Source organism: Oryctolagus cuniculus, chromosome 2 (assembly GCF_051225735.1).
Source record: "Oryctolagus cuniculus isolate XC-2025 breed Fujian yellow rabbit chromosome 2, ASM5122573v1, whole genome shotgun sequence".
In the NCBI taxonomy this organism is placed as follows: Eukaryota; Metazoa; Chordata; class Mammalia; order Lagomorpha; family Leporidae; genus Oryctolagus; species Oryctolagus cuniculus.
In genome coordinates, this window is record NC_142868.1 from 41258751 (window position 1) to 41281242 (window position 22492).

The 22492-nt window shown below is 38.3% G+C and overlaps 1 protein-coding gene across 3 annotated transcripts in view; it reads right to left on the reverse strand.

Annotated features, from left to right (window-relative positions):
- NFXL1 (nuclear transcription factor, X-box binding like 1) overlaps positions 1-22492 on the reverse strand; it is a 55344-nt gene that overhangs the window by 19129 nt on the left and 13723 nt on the right. Inside the window, exons 5-14 of one of the 3 annotated variants that reach the window (XM_008248592.5) lie at positions 18797-18975; positions 18402-18563; positions 18211-18311; positions 15587-15701; positions 14473-14597; positions 13392-13514; positions 7950-8040; positions 2033-2153; positions 1670-1829; positions 503-594 (exon numbers count right to left, since the gene is read on the reverse strand). In XM_008248592.5, the coding sequence (XP_008246814.1) occupies positions 503-594; positions 1670-1829; positions 2033-2153; positions 7950-8040; positions 13392-13514; positions 14473-14597; positions 15587-15701; positions 18211-18311; positions 18402-18563; positions 18797-18975 (1269 nt within the window). Of the gene's footprint in view, positions 1-502; positions 595-1669; positions 1830-2032; positions 2154-7949; positions 8041-11435; positions 11722-13391; positions 13515-14472; positions 14598-15586; positions 15702-18210; positions 18312-18401; positions 18564-18796; positions 18976-22492 lie in introns of those variants that run through there. The other 2 variants (XR_016228878.1, XM_089325379.1) reach the window with 2 other exon arrangements.

Genomic DNA, 22492 nt, shown 5'->3' on the forward strand with positions numbered 1-22492 from the left:
TATCTTCATTTGGGATACTGGTTGGCAGTATTCTCTGATGCCTTTCTCTAGTTCTAATATCATGGAAATACTAGCCTCATTAAGTGAGCTGGGAAAGAAGCATCCTTAAGGGAAGGAAGATGGTGTTAACTGTTTAAACGTTCAGAATTCACCAGTGAAGTCATCTTGACCTCTTAGAATGGGTGTCATCAGAAAACCTAAAAAATGATGAGTCTCTTGAATGTGTTTTTATAACTGTAAGCACAAATTGCTAGAATATTAATAAAGACATTAAATTCCAGCTTGGGGTAAAGACCCAAAAAGAAGTAAATATCCACAGGTGATCTCCAAGTCACACAACAAATATAGCTAAAAAAGAATGAAGCTGAACATGGTGACTAATTTATACTCTAGACCTGAAATAATGATGAAATGAACTAAGAAAGAAAGGAGAGGTTGATTTAAGATACAATAGGACTATGTAAAAACATTTTGTTGTTTAAGTTAAAATGCTAACACTTACGTAGGAATAGGAACTTGACATGGAGGACAAGGTAATGCAGTCTGAATAAATGCTGGCTCTGAGGACTGTTCCCAAGGGCCAGTGGGCTGGTGCTATAAAGCAGAATGTTAACAATTCAAACTCTGAAGAAATAAATTAAATGGTCATTTAAAGACTCCAATTAGATAGTTTCATGTATCCTCCATTCAAGCAGGCTGAAAGTTTTTTCAGGTAATCAACAAACTGTTTTCTGAAATACCTTATTTCATCTATATTATATCAGATTGTTCCCCTCCACATACATTTGGTGTTAAAAACTGAGGCAGGCTCCAGTTTTTAAAGGGATCAAGGCAGTATAGTTTCCTGTAATTCTCATAAGCCAAAAGGAGAATGAGAAACATAAACTCCAAAATCTACCAGTTGAATGCAATCTCTATTATTTTGTTCAGTGCTATTTCCCATCACCTAGAAGAATGCCTGACATACAGCAAGGGCTTGAAAAGTAGTCATAGGAGAGGTGAATGGATCTTTTAAATAACTAGAAGAGGGGCCGGCGCTGTGGTGCAGTAAGTTAATCCTCTGCCTGCAGGGCCGGCGTTCTATATGGGTGCTAGTTCTAGTGCCAGCTGTTCCTCTTCTGATCTGGCTCTCTGCTGTGGGCTGGGAAGGCAGTGGAGGATGGCCCACCTCCTTGGCCCTGCACTCATGTGGGAGGCCCAGAGGAAGCTCCTGGCTCCTGGCTCCTGGCTTCAGATCAGCTCAGCTCCAGCCATTGTAGCCGTTTGGGGAGTGGACCAGCAGAGGGAAGACCTCTTCTCTGTCTTTCCCTCTCACTGTCTGTAATTCTACCTCTCAAGTAAATAAATAAAATCTTTTAAAAAAAATCAAAAAACTAGAAGATATATAAAACCCTAAACCACAATATATATAGGAAAACTACCAAATTCATCTATATCATGACCATCACACTGTAATAACCAACATTTATTTATTGTTTTTTCTCCATTTCTATTCCATAAGTGTCTTTCAATAGAAGATCGTCTTATTTACCTTACCCCAATTTCTAGTACGTAGTACAGAATTTATTACCCAAAAAGTGTTTAATCATTCCTTGTTGAGTGACTAAATAAAATCAAGATAATCTGACCACAGCAATGGACCATATCATTAATAATACTGTTGTCTTACCCTGCCAGTCTGCTTTATTAATGCTTGATCATGACACGGAGCAGGACACAGATGACCACATTTCTCCAAAACTTTGTGACAAGGTTGATGACATGGGGGACAAGAGCCAAAGTGACAGCGATGTTTCTCTTGACTTGTATGATGGCAAGTTGGTGGTCGACTAAATCATAAAGTATAATTTTTTAAATTACTTTTGATCATTGAGCACTCATTTCTAACGTGCAATTACCTATTTACATACCTTCAGATTTCATAAAGAAGCAGCATATTTTAAGTACCAAAAAAGTGAATTGGAATACTAACAATATTTAAAAGATGAATTTCAATTGTAAGGCACCAGATGTAGTGTGCACAGTTTCATACCTGCATAGCTCTTTGCACTTGGGTGGTCTTGTGGTACGTTCTCGGCCACAGGGTACTGTCACCTTTGTCTTACCACAATTGCATTTCACATCTACAGTTTCTGGGCATGGATAGCAACTGCCTGAAAAAAAGTCGGATATTTATAAAGAACCTTTCATTATTGTTTATATATCCTTTAATGGTAAAATCAATAAATCTGATAATTTTTTTACACAATGGAATAATCTACAAGAAGAATGAAGAATGACAGCAAAACAAATGAATCTTACCACACAGCATTAAACAGAAGAAGCCAGACACAAACAGTATTAGTACGGTATGAGACCCCATTTAGATAAAGTAAACAGGACAAACCAATCAACACTGTATGAAATCAGAATAATTATCAAGTACACAAAGAGAATTTTGGAAATGCTGGTAGTATTGTGTCTAATGATCTGAGTTCTGATTACATGATGAATTTTATTTTGTAAAAATTCACCACAGTGGCCAGCATCGTAGCCTAGTGGGTTAAGCCACAAACTACACTACTAGCATCCCATATGAGTGCCAGTTCATGAACTAGCACCACTTCTAGTCCAGCTCTCTTACTAGAATGCTTGAGAAAGCAGTGGAAGATAACCCAAGTACTTGGACCCCTACACCAACATGAGAGACCCAGGTGAAGTTCCTGGCTCCTAGCTTCATCCTGTTCCAGCCCTGCCTGTTACAGCCATCTATGGAATGACCTAGTAGATGGAAAATATCTGTTTGTGTGTGTGTGTGTGTGTGTGTGTGTGTCCCTCTCCCTAACCCTGCCTTTCAAATAAATCTTTTTTCTTTTTTATTCAAAAGGCAGTTATAGAGAGGCAGAGGCAGAGAGAGCTATCTTCCCAGATACCCTGGTTCACTCCCCAGATGGTCACAATGGCCGGAGCTATGACAATCTGAAACCAGGAACCAGGAGGTTCTTCCTGGTCTCCCACATGGGTGCAGGGGCCTCAGCACTTGCACCATCTTCTTCTGTTGTCCTAGGCCATAGCAGAGAGCTGGATCAGAAGTAGAGCAGCCGGGATTCAACTGGCACCCACATGGGATGCTGGCACTGCAGGCAGCAGCTTTTTACCCACTATGCCACAGTGCCAGCCCCCCAAATAAGTCTTTAAAAAAAAGAAAAAAGGAATCACATGATAAACTTGTGATCATCATACTTTCCTACTCTACTACGTTAATAGTTTTAAATTTTTTTCACTTAATATTATGTGTTCCAAATAACAAATTTAACACATTACTCATTCAAAACTACAACATGAAAAAATATATTTAAGCCTCTAGATAAACCTAATATTAACAATAATCTTTTTGGCCTATTTTCATCCATACTTCCACCCAAGTACACTATTTTTAGATAAACCCCCTAATAAGAACAACTTCTCTCTGGTGACCTGATAATGGTTAGTGACAAGTGCAGTCAGTTTTCCATTATTGTGCTTTGTGAAAGACTAAATTCTAAATCCTCATTTACGGTCATAATTCCATGTATTTTCTAAACATTTTAAAAATGAAAACTTACTAGGTTTCAGCTTGTTGCTCTCTTTTGTTATGGGTTGATGGAAATACACAGTAACAAAATAAAAGAAAATCTTTCAAACAGGCTACAAAGTTCTAAGAAGTTCTGAGATCATCTTAAAGGTTTTCTTCCAGTTTAGTTTTCCCAAGCAACTTCATCAGAAATTAAATATAAGGAAGGTAGAAGAGTTTTCAACAAAGGAGTGAACACCTAAAGAAACCGCTGGCTAGGTATCAGGACCAAGCAAAATACTGATCAGAAGTTAACCTGACAGATAAATGATACAAAATAGAAAACAGCCTATCTTAATGCCCCTAGAATTTAAAAGCAATCCTCTAGAAGAAAAACAAATTAAGAATTTTGATTCAAATAGTAAAAAGCATCATAGGGAAAGACAAAGCATACATTGTACAAATTACTAAATTCACACTTTAGTGTTTCAATAAATATAATCTAGTGAAGTCTCGAAAATAGAGAAAAGTTATCTTCAGTCACATGATTAAGCTTTATTAAGCAAAATAAGATGTTACATTATCCAAGTTATTCAGCATATTAATATCTACACTTAATGATATCTCTAGCAATCCAAAGATTTTAATGAAAATTAACCCTTTTGTAACTATAACTTTAGTACAATATCTTAAAAATTAAATCTTAAGAACAAAAGAGAATTTCTCTAAACAGCATTCCTATTGATCAACAGAATGTTAGTTTTCTGTGTAGCATGACAGTAAAATCGCTGTCTACATGACTAATTAAAATAGCTTCAAGAATACTACCTTCAAAATGAAAAAAGAGCATATAGAGAATTTAGTGTGATGACTAATGAGTGGGTCAATGGTTTTAGTAATTCCAGAAACTGCAAATACAGATGCCTTTGATCTTAAAAGAATTATAAATCAATTTTTCATTTACTCATCACATAAACATACAGTTAGTATCCTCTCCCTATAAGTGATAATTTTGATAATGAAGGCATCTTGAATGATGGGCAATGGTATGAGAAAATAGTTTTATTTATATATATGGACTAAACAAATGGTGAAAGTCATACAAGTCTATCATCCACCTACTTCCCAGCAGGGAAAATTTTTTTTCAGGGGCTAATAAGCTTTTTTTGGGGATTAATTAAGCATGTTGAAAAAATAAACTAAACACTACCAAGAAACATCAAACTTGAATTTGATCAACCTTCTAGATACAACTCTTATTAACAATTTGGAAGAAATGGAAAACATGTTGAATAATACCATAGAAATGCAATCTGCAACCAGACTCTGAGAAACCAAATAAAGCAACCTGGTTTCGTCAATAAATCAATCACAGGGAAAAAAAGGGAGGTGGGGAGAATGAAGGAGGGAAATTAAAAATTAAGAGACTTGAGACACATGACTGATTACAATATGTCAATCTAAGTTTTTCAGCCATACAAACTGAAGCAAAAAAATGAAGATACTTCTAAGATAACAAGAAATTCTAAACACAAGATGTTTATTGATATGAAGAAAATGTTAGTTATTTTTCAGTTAAGAAACAATCTTTTAGAGATTAATACTGAAAATCTTACAGGATTTGCTTCAAAATATTATGAGAGGGGGCAGAAGTTTCCAGTTCTTCTCCACTAAATATGTTTGCTCTAGCCTTTTAATCAGGGTAAGAATGTCCCCATCTATTTCTAATTAAATTTTTGCCAAATATAGATGTTGGATTTTATCAATCATTTTACACATTCCTTCTTTAATTCATTAATGTGTTAAATCACATTATTAAATTAACTAAAGCTGGAGCCAGCACTGAGGCATAGTAAGTTAAGCTTCCACCTGCAGCATCAGCATCCCATATGGGTGCTGGTTCGAGTCTTGCCTGCTCCACTCTGACCCAACTCCCTACTAATGGCCTGGGAAAGCAGTGGAAGATGGCCCAAGTCGTTGGGCCCCTGCACCCATGTGGGAGACCCAAAAGAAGCTCCTGGCTCCTGGCTTCGGCTGGGCCCAGCTTTGGGGAGTGAACCAGCAGATTCTCTCTCTTCCTCCCTCTCTCCCTCTGTCTGTAACTCTGCCTCTAAAATAAATAAATAAATCTAAAAAATAAATAAAAATAAATTATCTAACGTTAAGTCAGACATCTATCGCTAGAATAAACCCAACTTGGATATGACAGATTAAAGTTGTAGTACTGGATAACTGAATCCGAGTAGCTAAAATTTTTAAATGTTTACAAATACGTTCATCAGAATGGGCTACAATTTTCTCTTATTTCTTATTATTATGTGTATACATATATACACATACATTAAAATACATATACATATACATATATATATATCTCAAGTAGTTTATGAGGAAACTGAACTTTTATATTACTATAAATGTTTGTTATAAATTGATAAAAATTAACCAGGCCTGACATTTTAGAAAAAGTTAAACTAATGACTCAACTTTTTAAATAGTCATGTAATTAGTCAGTTTTCCTATTTAATCGCCAGTGTTTTAACAATGTCTACAGGGTTCTATACATATTCTCCTTTTCCCAAAAACCTTTATCTCATCATTTCTGTGACCTCACATCCTACCATTTGTCCCTTTGAGCATTTTACTTTGCAATCACTGTTTTCTTTTCTGGAACGCTACCCTACCCCCATGTCCAGAGGGCTTGATCCCCTATTTCATTCAGGTCTCCTCTCAAAAGAAATCTTTTCAAAGTCCTCCCTGGTCACAGTGTACAGTGTATACTCCATTCCCATCATCATAATTTTAATTTTACTCTAGCTTTCTTTTAACACTTGTCACTACCTAATATCTCTACATTAATTTATTTGTATCCTACCATGAAGGGAGAGTAAGAACAGGAACTTGTCAGTTTTGTACAGTCTTATAATCTCAGCTCCTGGTACTCAGCAGACAATCAAAAACGTCTACTTGTAACTTTGGATATAATTCTCAAAATGTAGCTGTGGGACCACATGAGTCCCTTAGACCCATTCAAGGAGACTGCAAGTACTCACAAGCATAGAGTTTTGAACAAGCTGGTGACAAATGGATATCATAACAGACTAAACGCAGAAGCAGATTCATGAATCAAGGTATCTTCTACTAAGCTAGGCTCTGAAAATATTTGCAAAAATGTAAAATAATATCAGTGGGGCTGGTGCTGTGGAATAGTGGGCTAAGCCACCGCTGGCAGCACCAGCATCTCATATGGGCACAGATTTGAGTCCTGGCTGCTCCACTTCCAATCCAGCTCCCTGCTAATGCACCTGGGAAAGCAGCACAAGATGGTCCAAATGCTTGGGCCTCTGCACCCAAGTGGGCTCCTGGCAGCCATTTTGGGAATGAGCCAGCAGATGGAAGATCTCTGTCTCTGTCTCTTCCTCTCTCTATAATTCTTTCAAATAAAATACATAAATCTTTATAAAAAATTGTTTATTATAGTTGGTTTTCTCAAAAATTATGCTATTTGGATTAGGATATAATGGACTTATTTTGTCATTTTAAGACAAAATAATAAATATTATTAAAATTTAATTTCAGATACAATAAAAGTCAATGAATAAAATCCATATTAACAAAAGCTCTTGGGGCTGGCGCTGTGGCGCAGCAGGTTAACGCCCTGGCCTACAGTGCTGGCATCCCATGTGGGCACCGGTTCAAGTCCTGGCTGCTCCTCTTCTGACCCAGCTCTCTGCTATGGCCTGGGAAGGCAGTGGAGGATGGCCCAAGTCCTTGGACCCCTGCACCCATGTGGGAGACCCGGAGGAGGCTCCTGGCTCCTGGCTTTGTTCGGCACAGCTCCGGCTATTGCGGCCATCTAGGGAGTGAGCCAGTGGATGGAAGACCTCTCTCTGTCTCTCTCTCTCTCACTGTGTAACTCTGACTTTCAAATAAGTAAAATAATCCTTAAAAAAAAAAAAAAAAAACCTCTTTAGTTTCCCAAAAAGTATAAAGGGGTCCTCGGACCAAAATGTTTGAGAACCACTAGCTTAGGATATATCCAGTACCTCATTACATTTAATTCCATATAAATGTATAAAATTCAAAATAAAAATGAAAAATGTTTTCATTTTAAAAAATCAATGGAGAAGGTTAGGAGGAAGTGAAGAAACAATAATGAGGTGTCAAGGAAGAAGAAAACTTTTTATATTCAAAAGACCTGGATTCAAATCTTGACCATACTGTTATATAGCACATTCCCTGACCGAACCCCATTAGCTTCCATTTCATTGTCCATAAAATGGGAATGCTGGCAAATTTCTATTCTTCTCAACACTGTTAAGAGCATCAAGTAAGATAATGAATGTGAAAGCTCTCTATTAATTATAAAGTTCTATGTAAATACAAACATGAAATTACAGCTATTGTTAAATTTTACCTCTGTGGCAGACAGACGGACACTTATGGTTTCTACATCCTAAAGTCCGTCCACAGTTTTGATCACAAGGTGGACAGTTTCCAGGGCAACACTGAAGAGAAAGCAATATATAAAGAATAGGTAATTTGAAAACTCATGCATAATATGAATATCATTACTAGTTTTCATAGAAATTATGGGAAGCAAAAGATACGTCTTTATGCTATAAGAATGAAAGTATTCAAGAGTATCAATCTTCTGTTAAGTAAATATACTATTATTAAGAACTGAAATATTCAAATGGACAATGACCTCGTTAAATAAAGCCACACCAAACATTCTTCCCCTTCAGTTAATTAGTCTATGACTGAAAAATATTTCCATCATATAATTTCATTTCCTTATCTATGTCGCAGAGATGGGAAACATCTGGCTCATTGGCCAAATAGGCCCACAAAATCATTTGGTCTAGCCCTGCCAATGCAAGTGCAGATGGGACTCAAAATGCAATAAATTTATAACAGGCTAATTTTTAAGTTGATAATGATATCATAAATATTCAATGGCCCTTAGCAGAAATAAAAGGCTCCCACCCCAATAGAAGTCGACAATACCAACCAAAGGAATAGATCTGAGCAAATTCTATGATAAATTTAGATCATTCATCTGGTTATTTTTTAAATTTAATAAAAATAAAATCAGGAATGGAAATTTGTCCTACTAATTAAAATGTCAGTTGGTTCAGCCAACTTGGGTTGGTATGCTTGGGTCCAAGTTCTGGCTCAGCTCCTGATTCCAACTTCCTGCTAAAGCACATACTAAAAGACAGAAGGTGGTGGCTCAAGTAGCTGGTAACCTGAACTGACATCCCAGATCATAGATTTGGACTAGCTCAAATCCCCATTAGTTGCAGACATTTGGAGAGTGAATCAGAGTATGGGAGCTATCCCTATTTATTTTTCCCTACCTCTCAAATAAACTGAACAAATAATAAAATCACTTTAATATATAAATTGGTTTAACAGTAAATTTCAAGCTATGGGATAAGAGACCAATTATCTTTCCTTATTTTATCACTTCCTAGATTTCCAATGTGTGAAAAATCTATGACCTGCCTTAATTTTTCTTTCACAAATACCAGGTAAGTATCTAAAGTCTGTGTTGCCATCCCAACTCCTTCCTTGATTTCTCACATACCCAAACTCTGGAGTAGAAATATAGACCACAAATGTCTTAAAGGAACTCAAGATTATAAATTACATAAATACAAGCTTCAGATATAAAAATAGCACAAAACAAAATACATACTACTGAAAAGTAATTAAAAGTCAAAACTGTTCTTCAGTTGGAGAGATATTTACTGAGTAACACTATCTGACTATCACTTTGCCAGTGCAATGGGGGAAAAGATTATGTGGCCCCTTCAGACTGTAATAGAGTAACAATGACTAGATTTCCCTCCTTATCTCAAACAACTGAAAAACCAGACAGAAGATATGATCTATAGTCTTCAGACAGGCAATAAGGCAGCACAGGACAGTAACCCTTAAGAGATGAAAACCAAACAAGGTGCCCTACAGTGGCATCAATTTATACCTGAAGGATCAATGCTGCAGCACAAAGAGAAAGATCACAATCAGAATTCAGTAGTCTCACCAAGCTGAGCAGACAAAATTCACAGTTCAGAAGGGCCACTGTGGCTAGAATCTGTGCCAAGGAAAGAACAATACAGAAAAAGCTCCAGAGAACTCCAGAAAGGACCTCTTGAGTCTTTGGCTGAGCCCTGGTCGTACATGTGTGAGAAGAAACTACTCAAAATCTGAAAACCAGTGGGAAGAGAAGGCATAATTTTCAGAGATTGTACAGGACGTGGAATAGTTTGTCTTCCTCAAAAAACAGAACAGTCTCCTGATACACAGACAATATGCAGAGTACTCAAAACAGTTACTGCCTCAGTACAGGGAGCCAAATTAGCCATAGACAAAAGGGTACTCTGGTCACATCTAACACTATCAAGCCTAAAACGGATGAAATGGTTTCTAGTAACTTAACTTCAACCCAGAACAAACCTTAAATATATGTAAAGGAATACAGGCAGAAAAAAAAAAGTACAAAAAAATGTCAAGTATTTCCCACAAAGGAGTAGAAAAATCAAGGAACAGAATCAGACCCAGAAATGAGAGATGACAGAATAAATAGATAAGGACATCAAAAGAGGCATTATAAATATAGACCATCCATTAATTAAAGAAGATGGAGGAAGGGCCAGTGTTGTGGTGTAGTGACATAAGCTGCAGCCTGCAACGGGTGCCTTCCTTCTTTCCTTTCTTCCTTCCTTCCTTCCAGAGAGAGAGGGAGAGAGGGGAAGACAGAGCGAGAGAGGTCGTCCATCGACTGGTTCACTCCCCAAACTGCTGCAATGGCCAGAGCTGGGCTGATCCAAAGCCAAGTGCCAGGAGTTTCTTCTGCGTCTCCCATATGGATGCAGGGGCCCAAGCACTTGGGCCATCTTTGCTGCTTTCTCAGGTGCATTAGCAAAGAGCTGCATTAGAAGTGGTGCCGCCAGGGCTTGACCTGCTCCCTGTGACCACTTTTTCTAGAACAGATTTCCCTCCAGCCCATTCTCAAGCATTTAAGTCTCAAGAGGTGTGGCACAGCAGGTTAGAGACCCAGTAAAGCCCCAGCCTGCAGCGCCAGCATCCCATATGGGCGCAGGTTCAAGTCCCGGCTATTTCACTTCCAATCCAGCTCCCTGCTAATGGCCTGGGAAAGCAGACATGATGGTACAAGTGCTTGTGTCCCTGCACCCACGTGGAAGACGCAGATGAAGCTCCTGGCTCTTGGCTTCAGCGTGGCCCAGCCCTGGTCATTGTAGCCATTTAGGGAGTGAACCAGAGGATGGAAGACCTGTCTAAAAAAAAAAAAAAAAAAAAAAAAAAAAAAGATGGGCTGGCGCCACGGCTCAACAGGCTAATCCTCCGCCTAGCAGCACTGGCACACTGGGTTCTAGTCCCGGTCAGGGCACTGGATTCTGTCCCGGTTGCCCCTCTTCCAGGCCAGCTCTCTGCTATGGCCCAGGAGTGCAGTGGAGGAATGCCCAAGTGCTTGGGCCCTGCATCCCATGGGAGACCAGGAGAAGCACCTGGCTCCTAGCTTCAGATCAGAGCGGTGCGCCGGCCTCAGCACGCCGGCCATTGAGGGGGTGAACCAACGGCAAAGGAAGACCTTTCTCTCTGTCTCTCTCACTGTCCACTCTGCCTGTCGAAAAAAAAAAAAAAAAAAAAAAAAAGGAGCTGATGTGCAGGGGAAGATAGAAAAAAATCTGATACAGATTTTAAAACTCTAAAAATCTGATGAAAACTTAAGACTACAGATCCAAGAAACTGAATGAAAACTAAGGCAAAGAAACATGATGAACCCTACACCAAGGAACACCAGAAACAAACCACTCCATAAAAGTCAACCAGAAGAGAGAGAGATATTATGTACAGAAAAAAGACAACAATCATAGTTCTTTATTGGAAAAATTTAATACAGCAACATCTTTTAAGCATGAGGGAAACAAACGAATTAGAACTCTACATTAAATTGTTTTACACAAAAGTTAAAGATATTTTTAGACAAAGCAGACAGAATTTACAACCAATACTACAAGAAATGTTTAAACAAAAAAATTCTTCAGGAGCCAGCATGATGCATTGGTTGGGCCGCCACCTGTGATACCAGCATCCCATAAAAGCACCAGCTGGAGTCTCAGCTGCTCCACTTCTGATCCAACTCCCTACTGATGTACCTAGGAAAGCAAAGGCAGATGGCCCAAGTACGTGGGCTCCTGTCTCCCACGTGGGAGACCCACATACCAGGCTCCTGGCTTCATCCTAGCCCTTCCCTCACTTTTGCAGCCATTTGGGGAGTGAACCAGGGGATGGCAGATCTCTCTCTGTGTCTCTCCATTTCTTTCTGTAAGTCTGCCTTTCAAATAAATAAATAAATCTTAAACAAACAAAAAACCTCCAGACAGAAAATGAAATCAAATCTACACAAAAGAATTAAGGCATCAAAAATTAAGAATGATGATAAAAGTCAAACACGGTTTTTATTATTTTTTCAAACTCTTTAAAAAGTAATTGGGGGGGGGGGGCAGCGATGTGGCATAGCAGGTAAAGCTGCTGACTGTGAGACTGGCATCCCATAAGCTGACTGCTCCACACCTGATTCAGCTCCTTGTTAATGCACCTGGGAAGGCAGTGGAAGATGGCCCCCATACTTGGGCCCCTGCACCGATGTGGGAGACCAGAATGAAGCTCCAGGCTCCTGGCTTCGGACTCGCCCAGCTCTAGCCAATGCAGCCACGTAGGGAGTAAACCAGCAGATGGAAGGTATCTGTATCTCTCTGTCTCTCCCTCTCTCTCTGTCTGTGACTCTTTCAAATAAATAAGATAAATCTTTTTTTTTTAAAGTTAGCTGTTTAAGGCAAAAATAAAAACACTGTATTTGGGACTTAACAAAATACAAAGAATAAAAAGAAGAGAAGCATACATTTTATTTTAGGAGCAAGGACATTAAATACATTGTTAGAAGATTCTTAAAGAATACAAGTCTAAAGCAGTGCCTCAAACAAAAAAAAAAAAGGACAATGGAAAAAACTAATAAGCAATTAAAGTAGATACATTGAAATCTGAGAAATTATAATCAAAGGATAGAATAGGGAAAGGAACAAAAGGAAAAATGGAAAATAAATAGTAAGATGATAGATTTAAGCCCCATATATTAAAGATCATATTAAATACATATAGTCTATACCCAAATTACACAAAAAGCATTGTTAATTTGGATAAGATAAAATTTAAATGCCATCTATAACTAATACACATTAAATATAAAGATATGAATAGATTAAATCTAAATTATGAGGAAGGGTATACTGTGTTAACGCTAAACAGAAAAAAACAAACCTGAACACATTAGATTTCAATAGATTTAAGAACAAGGAATCTTATGAGACATTTCATAATAAAAAAAAATGAAATTCAAAAGAATTACAAATCTATACACTCAATAAAACAGAACCATCCACATAGTGAGCCAAGCATCAATAATTAAATCTGAACAGAAGTGAAGTCTCTGCCACCACAGAAACTATTAATGACACTAATGATTTGAAAGTCAAAGAACAGAAACAGCCCATTGAACCAAACTGAGAGAATTATATACAGGACAAGAAGAAATTGTTATTAAAATATATATATATATATATATATGTATGTATGTATGTTGTATGTAGGATTTCCCACCAATATATATAATTAAAGTCCATCTAGAATATTTACTAATATTTTATATGGAAAGCAAAAAATGCTCCTGAACATTTGAGGAACAAGTCAAGACAGTGTTATAATGGACCCAAAAATGAAAACTTCGAGACAATTTTAATTTGAAATTTTCCAAGCTTACTACACATACCTTTCTCCTACACTGGTGCTTCTGACAGTCACGCATCTTCACACACTTAGTTTCACACAGATAAGGTTTATGACATGGCATTCTCTTTGTATGCTTTCCACAGCGACAATGCTTTTCCACTTCCTGGAAGAATAAAAAAATCTATCAAAAATAATTTATTTTAATATGTTTTATCCCACATAGCAATTTCTATAATAACTACAACATGAAGGACAATAACTCTATATTTTAAATGTATATATTTGAAAAAGAGACAGAGAGAACTCTCATCTGCTGATTCACCAGAAATATAATACAGGTCTCCTACACTGACAGAAATCCCATTACTTGAACTATCACCACTGCCTCCCAGCATCTGCATTGACAAGAAGCTAGAGTCAGGAACCAGAGATGGGAATCAAACCCAGATAGATGCCAACATTTTAACTGCTAGGTTAAATGCTGCTCCAGACAAAAATTTAAATAGCAAATTACTAAATTACCAAAACCAAAGCTGAATTTCCTAAAATATTCATTTTTTTCCCAAAAAAGGACTTGTGAATTTTGTATTTAACTTAGTAGAAATGTGATATTAAATAGTTTAAAAAACACATCAAAATCATTTATGTCTAGTCACAATAACATAATAACATCTGTATATCTTGTTTCCATAAAGACAACTGGATTATCTAGTAAGCTTACTTGTTGACCTGGGAGTACTGTCAAAACCAAAATGATATACATATAAAGTCTCAAGTTCAGGCATTTTTTTCTTTCCATTATCAACAGGCCTAACATACTACTACTCTGAAAGTCTTCTGGGAACCATTCCACAACTGACCCTGAGAGAGAACTCAAACTTTCAGCAAGTAAAAACAAACAAAAGGTAATTTTTAGGTTTGATTGCCAGCATTCTCTCTTGCTTTGTACCATAAATATCAGATCACTGGACCAACACAGATATGGCCCGGGAGTGCAGTGGAGGATGGCCCAAGTGCCATGACATGACAGTAGGTAATGGAAAACAGTCATAGGACAATCCCATTTGATATATTAAATGATACGCAGTTCTTAAAAGTAATGACTATAGGAGATGACTAACTTGTCTACATGTTTCACAAGGACCTCGGTGACAACGCTGTGAACATCTATGGATTCCACATTCAAGGACTTTGTCACAACTGTCTCCACAAGTTGGGACATCTTCTGTACAAGGCAAAGAAAACTCTGAAAGCAAACAAGTAGTCAATTTAATAAGATAACATTATTACTCAGCATTAGAAAAGAGCCATGTTCTTTAGGCTCCATAAAAAATGATAGCCCTTTTGGACTATGAATTTTTATTTCAAAATAATTACTAGAAAAATTAATTAATGAAAATAAATCATGATACTCCTATCTGTAAAGCTTATGCTTTTAAAAAAGAAATTTAACATATGACAAGTTATCCTCAAGAAACACATTTTTATGGGCTACTTCAGAAACACTTATCTAAAGAAATTAGTAAGGTTATATGAACCTCTATGAAGAATTTCCATAAAATGTGGAATTATTTTTAATTACTCTTAAACTAGAGAAAAAAAATGCAGACTTTAAAGCACTATAAAACTCAGCTTTTATATAAATTACTATGACAAGCTTTAGAAATAATCTTATAATAATACACGTGCTATTACTGGTAGACTCAAGGAAGTCACCTAATACTGCAATCCTACTATGCTTTTATTTCAATGCAAGCAAAAACAAATGCACCAACAAGCTGGTACACAATGACAATAGCACAGGCTCTCCAATTGTCAGTATCTTCCAGCAGAGTGGTACTTTTGCTACAAATGATGAATCTACACTGACACAGCATCATCATTCAGAGATCATAGTTTACATTAGGGTTCACTCTTGGTGTACATTCTATGAGACTGGACAAACATGTTATAACATATATCCACCACTATAGTATCATACAGAATAGTTTCACTGCCATGACACATTCTCTGTGTTCCACCTATTATTCCTCTCTCCCTCTTCCCCAACCCTGGCAACCACTGATCTTTTTTCTGTCTCTATAGTTTACTCTTTTCCAGAATGTCATATAGTTGGAGTCTTAGACCAAACAGCTTTTTCAAATTGGCTTCTTTCATTTAATAACAGGCATTTAAGTTTCTCTCATATATTTTCATGGCTTGATAACTCACTTCCTTTCAAAAAAAAAGTCTTACTTGATTTCTGACATGGACAGAACCTTTTGCCAGATCGAGGACATTCTCCACAAGCACCAACATGACAAACCTGCTCACATGTATGATTACCACATGGCAGTGTTTTTCCACATACCTGAAATAAAATGCAGTTAGTACTAACAAAGGATTTAAAAGTTAGTAAAGACTTTGTACAAGATATTTTCAATCACAAATAACTTACATTACTCATATCATTAAACTTTATATTTTACAAGCAAGAGTACTTCAAAAAGTTCATAGAAAATAAAATGTTTATTTTGGTGCAAAATATTTTGAAATCCATGCATAGTTTTATCATAATATACATTTTCTATGAACTTTTTGAAGATCCTCACATGCACGCATTTCAAAAATTTTTGTACTAAAATAAGTCCATCTTTAAAAATATATACTTAATGATCTGAAAGGCAGAAAGAGAGAGAGAAGAAGAAACAGAGAGAGATCTTCTATCTGCTGGTTTTCTCCCCTAAATGGTTGCAATAGCCGAGGCTGGGCCAGGCCAAAGTCAGGAATCAGGAACTCCATATGGGTCTCCCACATGGGTGGCAAAGGCCCAAGTACCTGAGCCATCTCCTGTGGCCTTCCCTGGAGCATCAGCAGGAAACAGACAGAAAGTGGAGCAGCCAAAGCTTGAACTGGCAGCCTGATATGGGATGCTGGCATCACAATGTGCACCTTAACTCTCTGTACCCAATGCTGACTCCTAAACTTATCTTTAAAATTTAATTTTCCGTGAAATTTTTGAAGCCCCTTTTAGGTATCATGTACATGTATACACAAATGTACACACACACTTATAAATATGTATATCTACATATGCATATACACACACATACATTTTACCACATACTGAAGCGTATATTTTAAATAATAAAGGAAGGGCCAACACCATGGTATAGTAAGCTAAGCCTTTGCCTATTGCACTAGCATCCCATATAGGCAACAGTTCGTGTTCCAGTGGCTTTTCCAACCCACCTCTGCTTATGGCCTGGGAAAGCAGTAGAAGATGGCCCAAGTGTTTGGGCCCCAGCACCTGCATGGGAGACCCAGAAGAAGCTCCTGCAGATCAAGATCAGTCCAGCTCCAGCCATTGCAGCCATCTGGGGAGTGAACCAGCGGATCAAAGACCTTTCTCTCTGTCTCTCCCTCTCTGTATGACTCTACCTCTCAAATAAATAAATAAAATCTTAAACATACATACATACTTACATACAAACACACACATGCACAGAGACATATATACACACACATAAATAAAAATAAAGGAAAGAAAGTACAGCTTCATCTGTGTGGGGAGCAACTGGGAGCAACTCGGACTAGACTAAGTTACTGGAATTAAGACTTATTCTATGCATCTGCTCTCCCACAATATGGTGCTGAGAAGGGAGAAACAGCTTCTACACAGCTGCCTCCAGTTCAACCAATAAGCAGCAGGACCTGCTCCTGATTGGAGGAGAGCAGCGTACTCGGCGTGTGGGTAGCAGAGTTGGGATTGGTGGAAGAGGACTATAAAGGAGGAGAGAGACAACATGCACCAGGAACATCTAAGGGGAACATCTATCTGAAGGAACACCTGTGCAGCCCCCGAGAGAGCCAGCCAGCGGTGTGCAACTCCCCCGCAGAAGTGGGGAAAGTGGCAGAGGGAACCGCCCTTCCACGGAGGTGGAAGGGACGGTAGCCAACCCGGGAAGAACCAGCAGCAAACCCGGGGAGGGCCGAGCAGACAAAAGAACAGCGCAGGGTCCCGTGTCGTTCCTCCACGAAGACGGGGAGCGACATAATGGTGCCGTGACTCAGATATGAAGCCTAGGCAGGGTTTAGTGTCGTTCCTCCATGAAGAGGGGGAGCAACAATCTGGCCATCCACCAAAGATCTCAACAGCATTAAAATCATACCAACATAAGCAACCCACAAAGTCAATCCCTCTCCTTCAACTGGATTAACTCAAGAAGAGGGTAAGAGTATTAGTTGAAGAGAAGAGAAAGAGAGGAAGGAAGAGAAAGTTGGCAAAAAATACAGAAGTACTGAATGCAAAATTCAACAAATAGCTTTAAACTTTGAAAAAAAAGTTTCTAATAAGATAAATTATTGGCCAGTGCCGCGGCTCACTAGGCTAATCCTCCGCCTTGCGGCGCCAGCACACCGGGTTCTAGTCCCGGTCCGGGCACCGGGTTCTAGTCCCGGTTGCCTCTCTTCCAGGCCAGCTCTCTGCTGTGGCCCGGGAGTGCAGTGGAGGATGGCCCAAGTACTTGGGCCCTGCACCCCATGGGAGACCAGGATAAGTACCTGGCTCCTGCCATCGGATCAGCGCAGTACGCCGGCCACAGCGCGCTGGCCACGGCGGCCATTTGAGGGTGAACCAATGGCAAAGGAAGACCTTTCTCTCTGTCTCTCTCTCTCTCACTGTTCACTCTGCCTGTCCAAAAAAAAAAGATAAATTATTAAATTAAAAAGTAGTTTCCTAAAACATTATATAATTCACCTGAGTTGCTAGTCTTCCTCACTTTTTAATCCAACTAAACCAAAATAGCATTTCTGCTTTTTAGTTGTCTATACTTTCTGTATTAATACTCACCACCCCCTCAAACTGCATATGCACTTACTTGATCACAGTGCCACTGAGGGCTTGCACAACTTCTTTCAGCTACTTTTTTGCCACAGACACACTTTTGTCTACTAACTCTTGGACAAGGTGGACAACTTCCTAAAACCAAAATGATAAATAAAAAGAAACATTATAAAAGCAATAGAGATTTGCTTACAGTTAGAACACATAACCCGAATGGCCTTTTACCTGCATGACAAGAATGTTCACATTTATGTTGTCCACATAGCAACTTCCGCCCACAAGGGAGCTGACAGGACCATTCCTTGGTACTGCACCTACGAGGGATAGGTTTTGCTTTCTTACAGTAACAAGTAGTTGTGACCATCTTTGGACAAGGAGGGCAGGGGCCTAGAATTCAATGAGAGGAAAAAAAAAATCAGGAGTCAGAAATTAAAAGTTTCAATTCCTATTTCTACCAGCAATTTCTAAAGTTTTGTATACTGAGCATTTAAAAAGGTAATTCCTTTCAATATTTTCTTATGGCAAATTTAAAATTCCAAAATCAACGTTCACAATATTTTGCCTCCACATAAAAAGATATAACCATGCACAAACAACATAAAATGTAATAAATAACTCACCCGGGTGACAAAGAAGTAAACACTTATGGCCACAAGGAGGTTTGAATTCTCTCTCACATACTTGGCCACATGAATGAGGCACGAGCCAAGGGTCTAATGGTGGGTCTTCGACTTTTCCACAATAACAATAATATCTACTAGGGGTTTCCGATCGTTTGTATTCAAACCTACATTTTGGGCTACAAAGAAGAATGAAATTAGTAAACCTAATTTAAGGTTTAAAAGCAACATGAGATACAGGAAAATAAATTAAGTATACCTAGTAACATACTGTATTGTGCTCAATTAATTTTATGTTAAACAACTGTACTCCATCTTTATACTAGTAAAAAACAAAGCCTTACTAAAATAATTTCCAACCATCTAGAACAGCTTTATACAATATAATTTCCCAGGTCAGCGCCATGGTTCACTTAGTTAATCCTCCGCCTGCGGCACCAGCATCCCAGATGGGAGCCGGGTTCTAGTCCCGGTTGTTCCTCTTCCAGTCCAGCTCTCTGCTGTGGCCTGGGAGTGCAGTGGATGATGACCCAAGTGCTTGGGTCCCTGCACCTGCATGGGAGGCCAGGAGGAAGCACCTGGCTCCTGGCTTCGGATCGGTGCAGCGCCGTCCGTAGTGGCCATTTAGGGGTGAACCAACGGAAGGGAGACCTTTCTCTAACTGTCAAATAAAAAAAAATAAAAATAAAAAGCAATATAATTTCCTAAGGTGGGTGTTTTATACCTGCACTCTCCAACACAGTAGCCAGCAGCCACACATGACTAGTAAGCACCTGAAAGGTAGCTAGTGGTTATAACTAAGGAAGGAACAGAATTTTTTATAATATTTAAAAATTTAAACAGTCAAATGTGGCTAGTTGCTACACACACCTAGGATATAGCTACAAAAAGAAAGCAGTATTAGCATCATGCTAACCATTTCAACTTTATTCTTGAGGTATTCATCCCAATTTTTATAAAGCTCAATTTTTCAAAAGTTTGGTTCTATGGTTCACAAATAAATAAAACATATTAGCAAGAGTAAACAAAAGAGAGAAGACAGGTTTTAAGCAGGCAACCAGCAGCAAGGAGCATGATCAAAATACAGAACACTAAGCGGGGAATGACCTTAAAATAAAGAATATAACAATTCTCAACATTTAATATATATATATTCCAAATGTGCCAAAGCTATTCATGTTCTTGGCTAAAGCTTAAAGATACTTAACCTACAACATAAAGTAAGTTTTGATACTGGAAGCGTTAACATTCAGCTCTGGCTGAAAAGCCCATGAGAGTATTACAGGCATGGAAAGCCAAAACACTCTGGCAAAAACAAAAAAAAAAAACAAAAAAAAAAACCCTACATGAAAGATCTCCACGAGTGAGATCCCAATGAAAAGAACAGGTCATCAAAGAAGGAGGTACCTTTCTCTGAAGGGAGGAGAGAACTTCCACTTTGACCACGACCTTGTCTAAATATGATCAGAGTTGGTGAACTCAAAAGGCTTCCATAGCCTTGGCAACTCATGACAAGAGCCTAGGGTGATTACTGATGCCATAAACAAGAGTGTCAATTTGTTAAGTCAACGACAGGAGTCACTGTGCACTTACTCCTCATGTAGGATCTCTGTCCTTAGTGTGCTGTACATTGAGATTTAATGCTATAACTAGTACTCAAACAGTATTTTTCACTTTGTGTTTCTATGTGGGTGCAAACTGTTGAAATCTTTACTTAATATATGCTAAACTAATCTTCTGTATATAAAAAGAATTGAAAATGAATCTTGATGTGAATGGAAGGGGGGAGGGAGAGGGAAAGGGGAGGGTTGCGGGTGGGAGGGAAGTTATGGGGGGGGGAGCCATTGTAATCCATAAGCTGTACTTTGGAAATTTATATTCATTAAATAAAAGTTAAAAAAAAATAAAATTAATTTAATTAAGCAAAAAAAAAATTCAGCTCTATCAAAAATTCACTTGAAGATCAAAATAGATCACTTCATTCTCAAAAGATGCTGTGATCTTTTTTTTCCCTCAAAAATAATTATGTTAGTATGCTATACAAGTTTTACATCATCACTTAAATTTCTTTGATATCATAGGCAACATATTTTCAACATCCTGAGAACATGTTCTATTTCTAAAAACCACATAAATATCCAAAATAAGCAAAAGATATTCCTACTTGTAATTAAAAATCAAAAACAAAATATGTCTTATCTGGAATGAATAACTGACATTTTGTTTTAAGAGTCAAAATTCCTTTACTAAAGGAAAAACATCCACCATTCCTTTCAGCTAGTGTGGAGAGGGATTTGGACCTTGAATAAGTTATGGATGGCTAACAAGGAACTCACAACACCTTAACACGGTCCGTAAGGACTGAGACTGAACTGCTCTCGTGAGGGCCTTATGTGCAAATAGATGAGTTTTATTTAAGATAATGTAATGCCAGCTGGTGCCGTGGCTCACTAGGCTAATCTTTCGACTGCGGCGCCGGCACACCGAGTTCTAGTCCTGGTTGGGGAGCCGGATTCTGTCCCGGTTGCCCCTCTTCCAGGCCAGTTCTCTGCTGTGGCCCTGGAAGGCAGTGGAGGATGGCCCAAGTCCTTGGGCCCTGCACCCACATGGGAGCCCAGGAGGAAGCACCTGGCTCCTGGCTTTGGATCGGTGCAGCGCGGTGGTCACAACATGCTGACCATAGCGGCCACTTGCGGGGTGAAGCAACGGAAGGAAGACCTTTCTCTCTGTCTCTCTCTTACTAACTCTGCCAGTCAAAAAAAAACGATAATGTAATGCCAACAATGATATGTTGTACTGTGCTGTATCTTTTTCATAAGCAAACTATCTTAGAAGAAATATCCAGTTTTAATTTATTTCCATAAAACACCTAATTTAAAACCATAAGAATTCTAGTTTTATCTGCATAAGAATTAAACAAAAATGAGTTCTCAATCAGAAGATTAATTTACTTTCTTTCTTTAAAAATATGAAATACAGAACAAAAAGGATACTGCAAAGTTTATTAATCTTCTTCCTTTTAGATTTAGGAGAGTAGCAGTTCATTATTCTCTTTAATTGCTACTTCCCTCATCCATCGAAAAGTGGCTACTTAAAAAAGTGAGAAGAGCAAAGGTGAGAAAACATATGTGAGGTTTAAATGTCTAAAGTCAACTAGTCAGAATATTTGGTTTAATTCAGTACTAATAAACACTAAGATTCCCTCCACCAAAAGTAATATGCTTAGCAAAATCAATACGGGGGTGGGGGGGAGACTGGTACTGTGGAACAGTGGGTAAAGCTGCCACCTGCAGTGCTGGCATCCCATATGATAGTCAGATCAAGTCTCGGATGTTACACTATATTTCAAATTCTGGCTCTGTCACTTAAGAGTCAGCAAAGCCTGAACCCATTTTCAATATCCTCACTAGTAACAGGACTAGATTCTCTCAGACAGCTGAAAATTATTTTTACCAACTAGTACATTTAAAATGTCTTTAAAAACTACAGCACCACAATTTTACAAATATGTCAATATTTATGGTAATAAGAGGAAAGCCTGACATGGATCCAGGTTATGTAAGGCCTGATTCTTATACAATTTGGGGACTTTTTGTTAAGAAAAGGAATGCAGGGGCTGGCGCTGTCGCACAACAGGTTAAAGCCCCAGCCTGCAGAGCTGGCATCCCATATATGCACCAGTTAGAGACCGCGCTG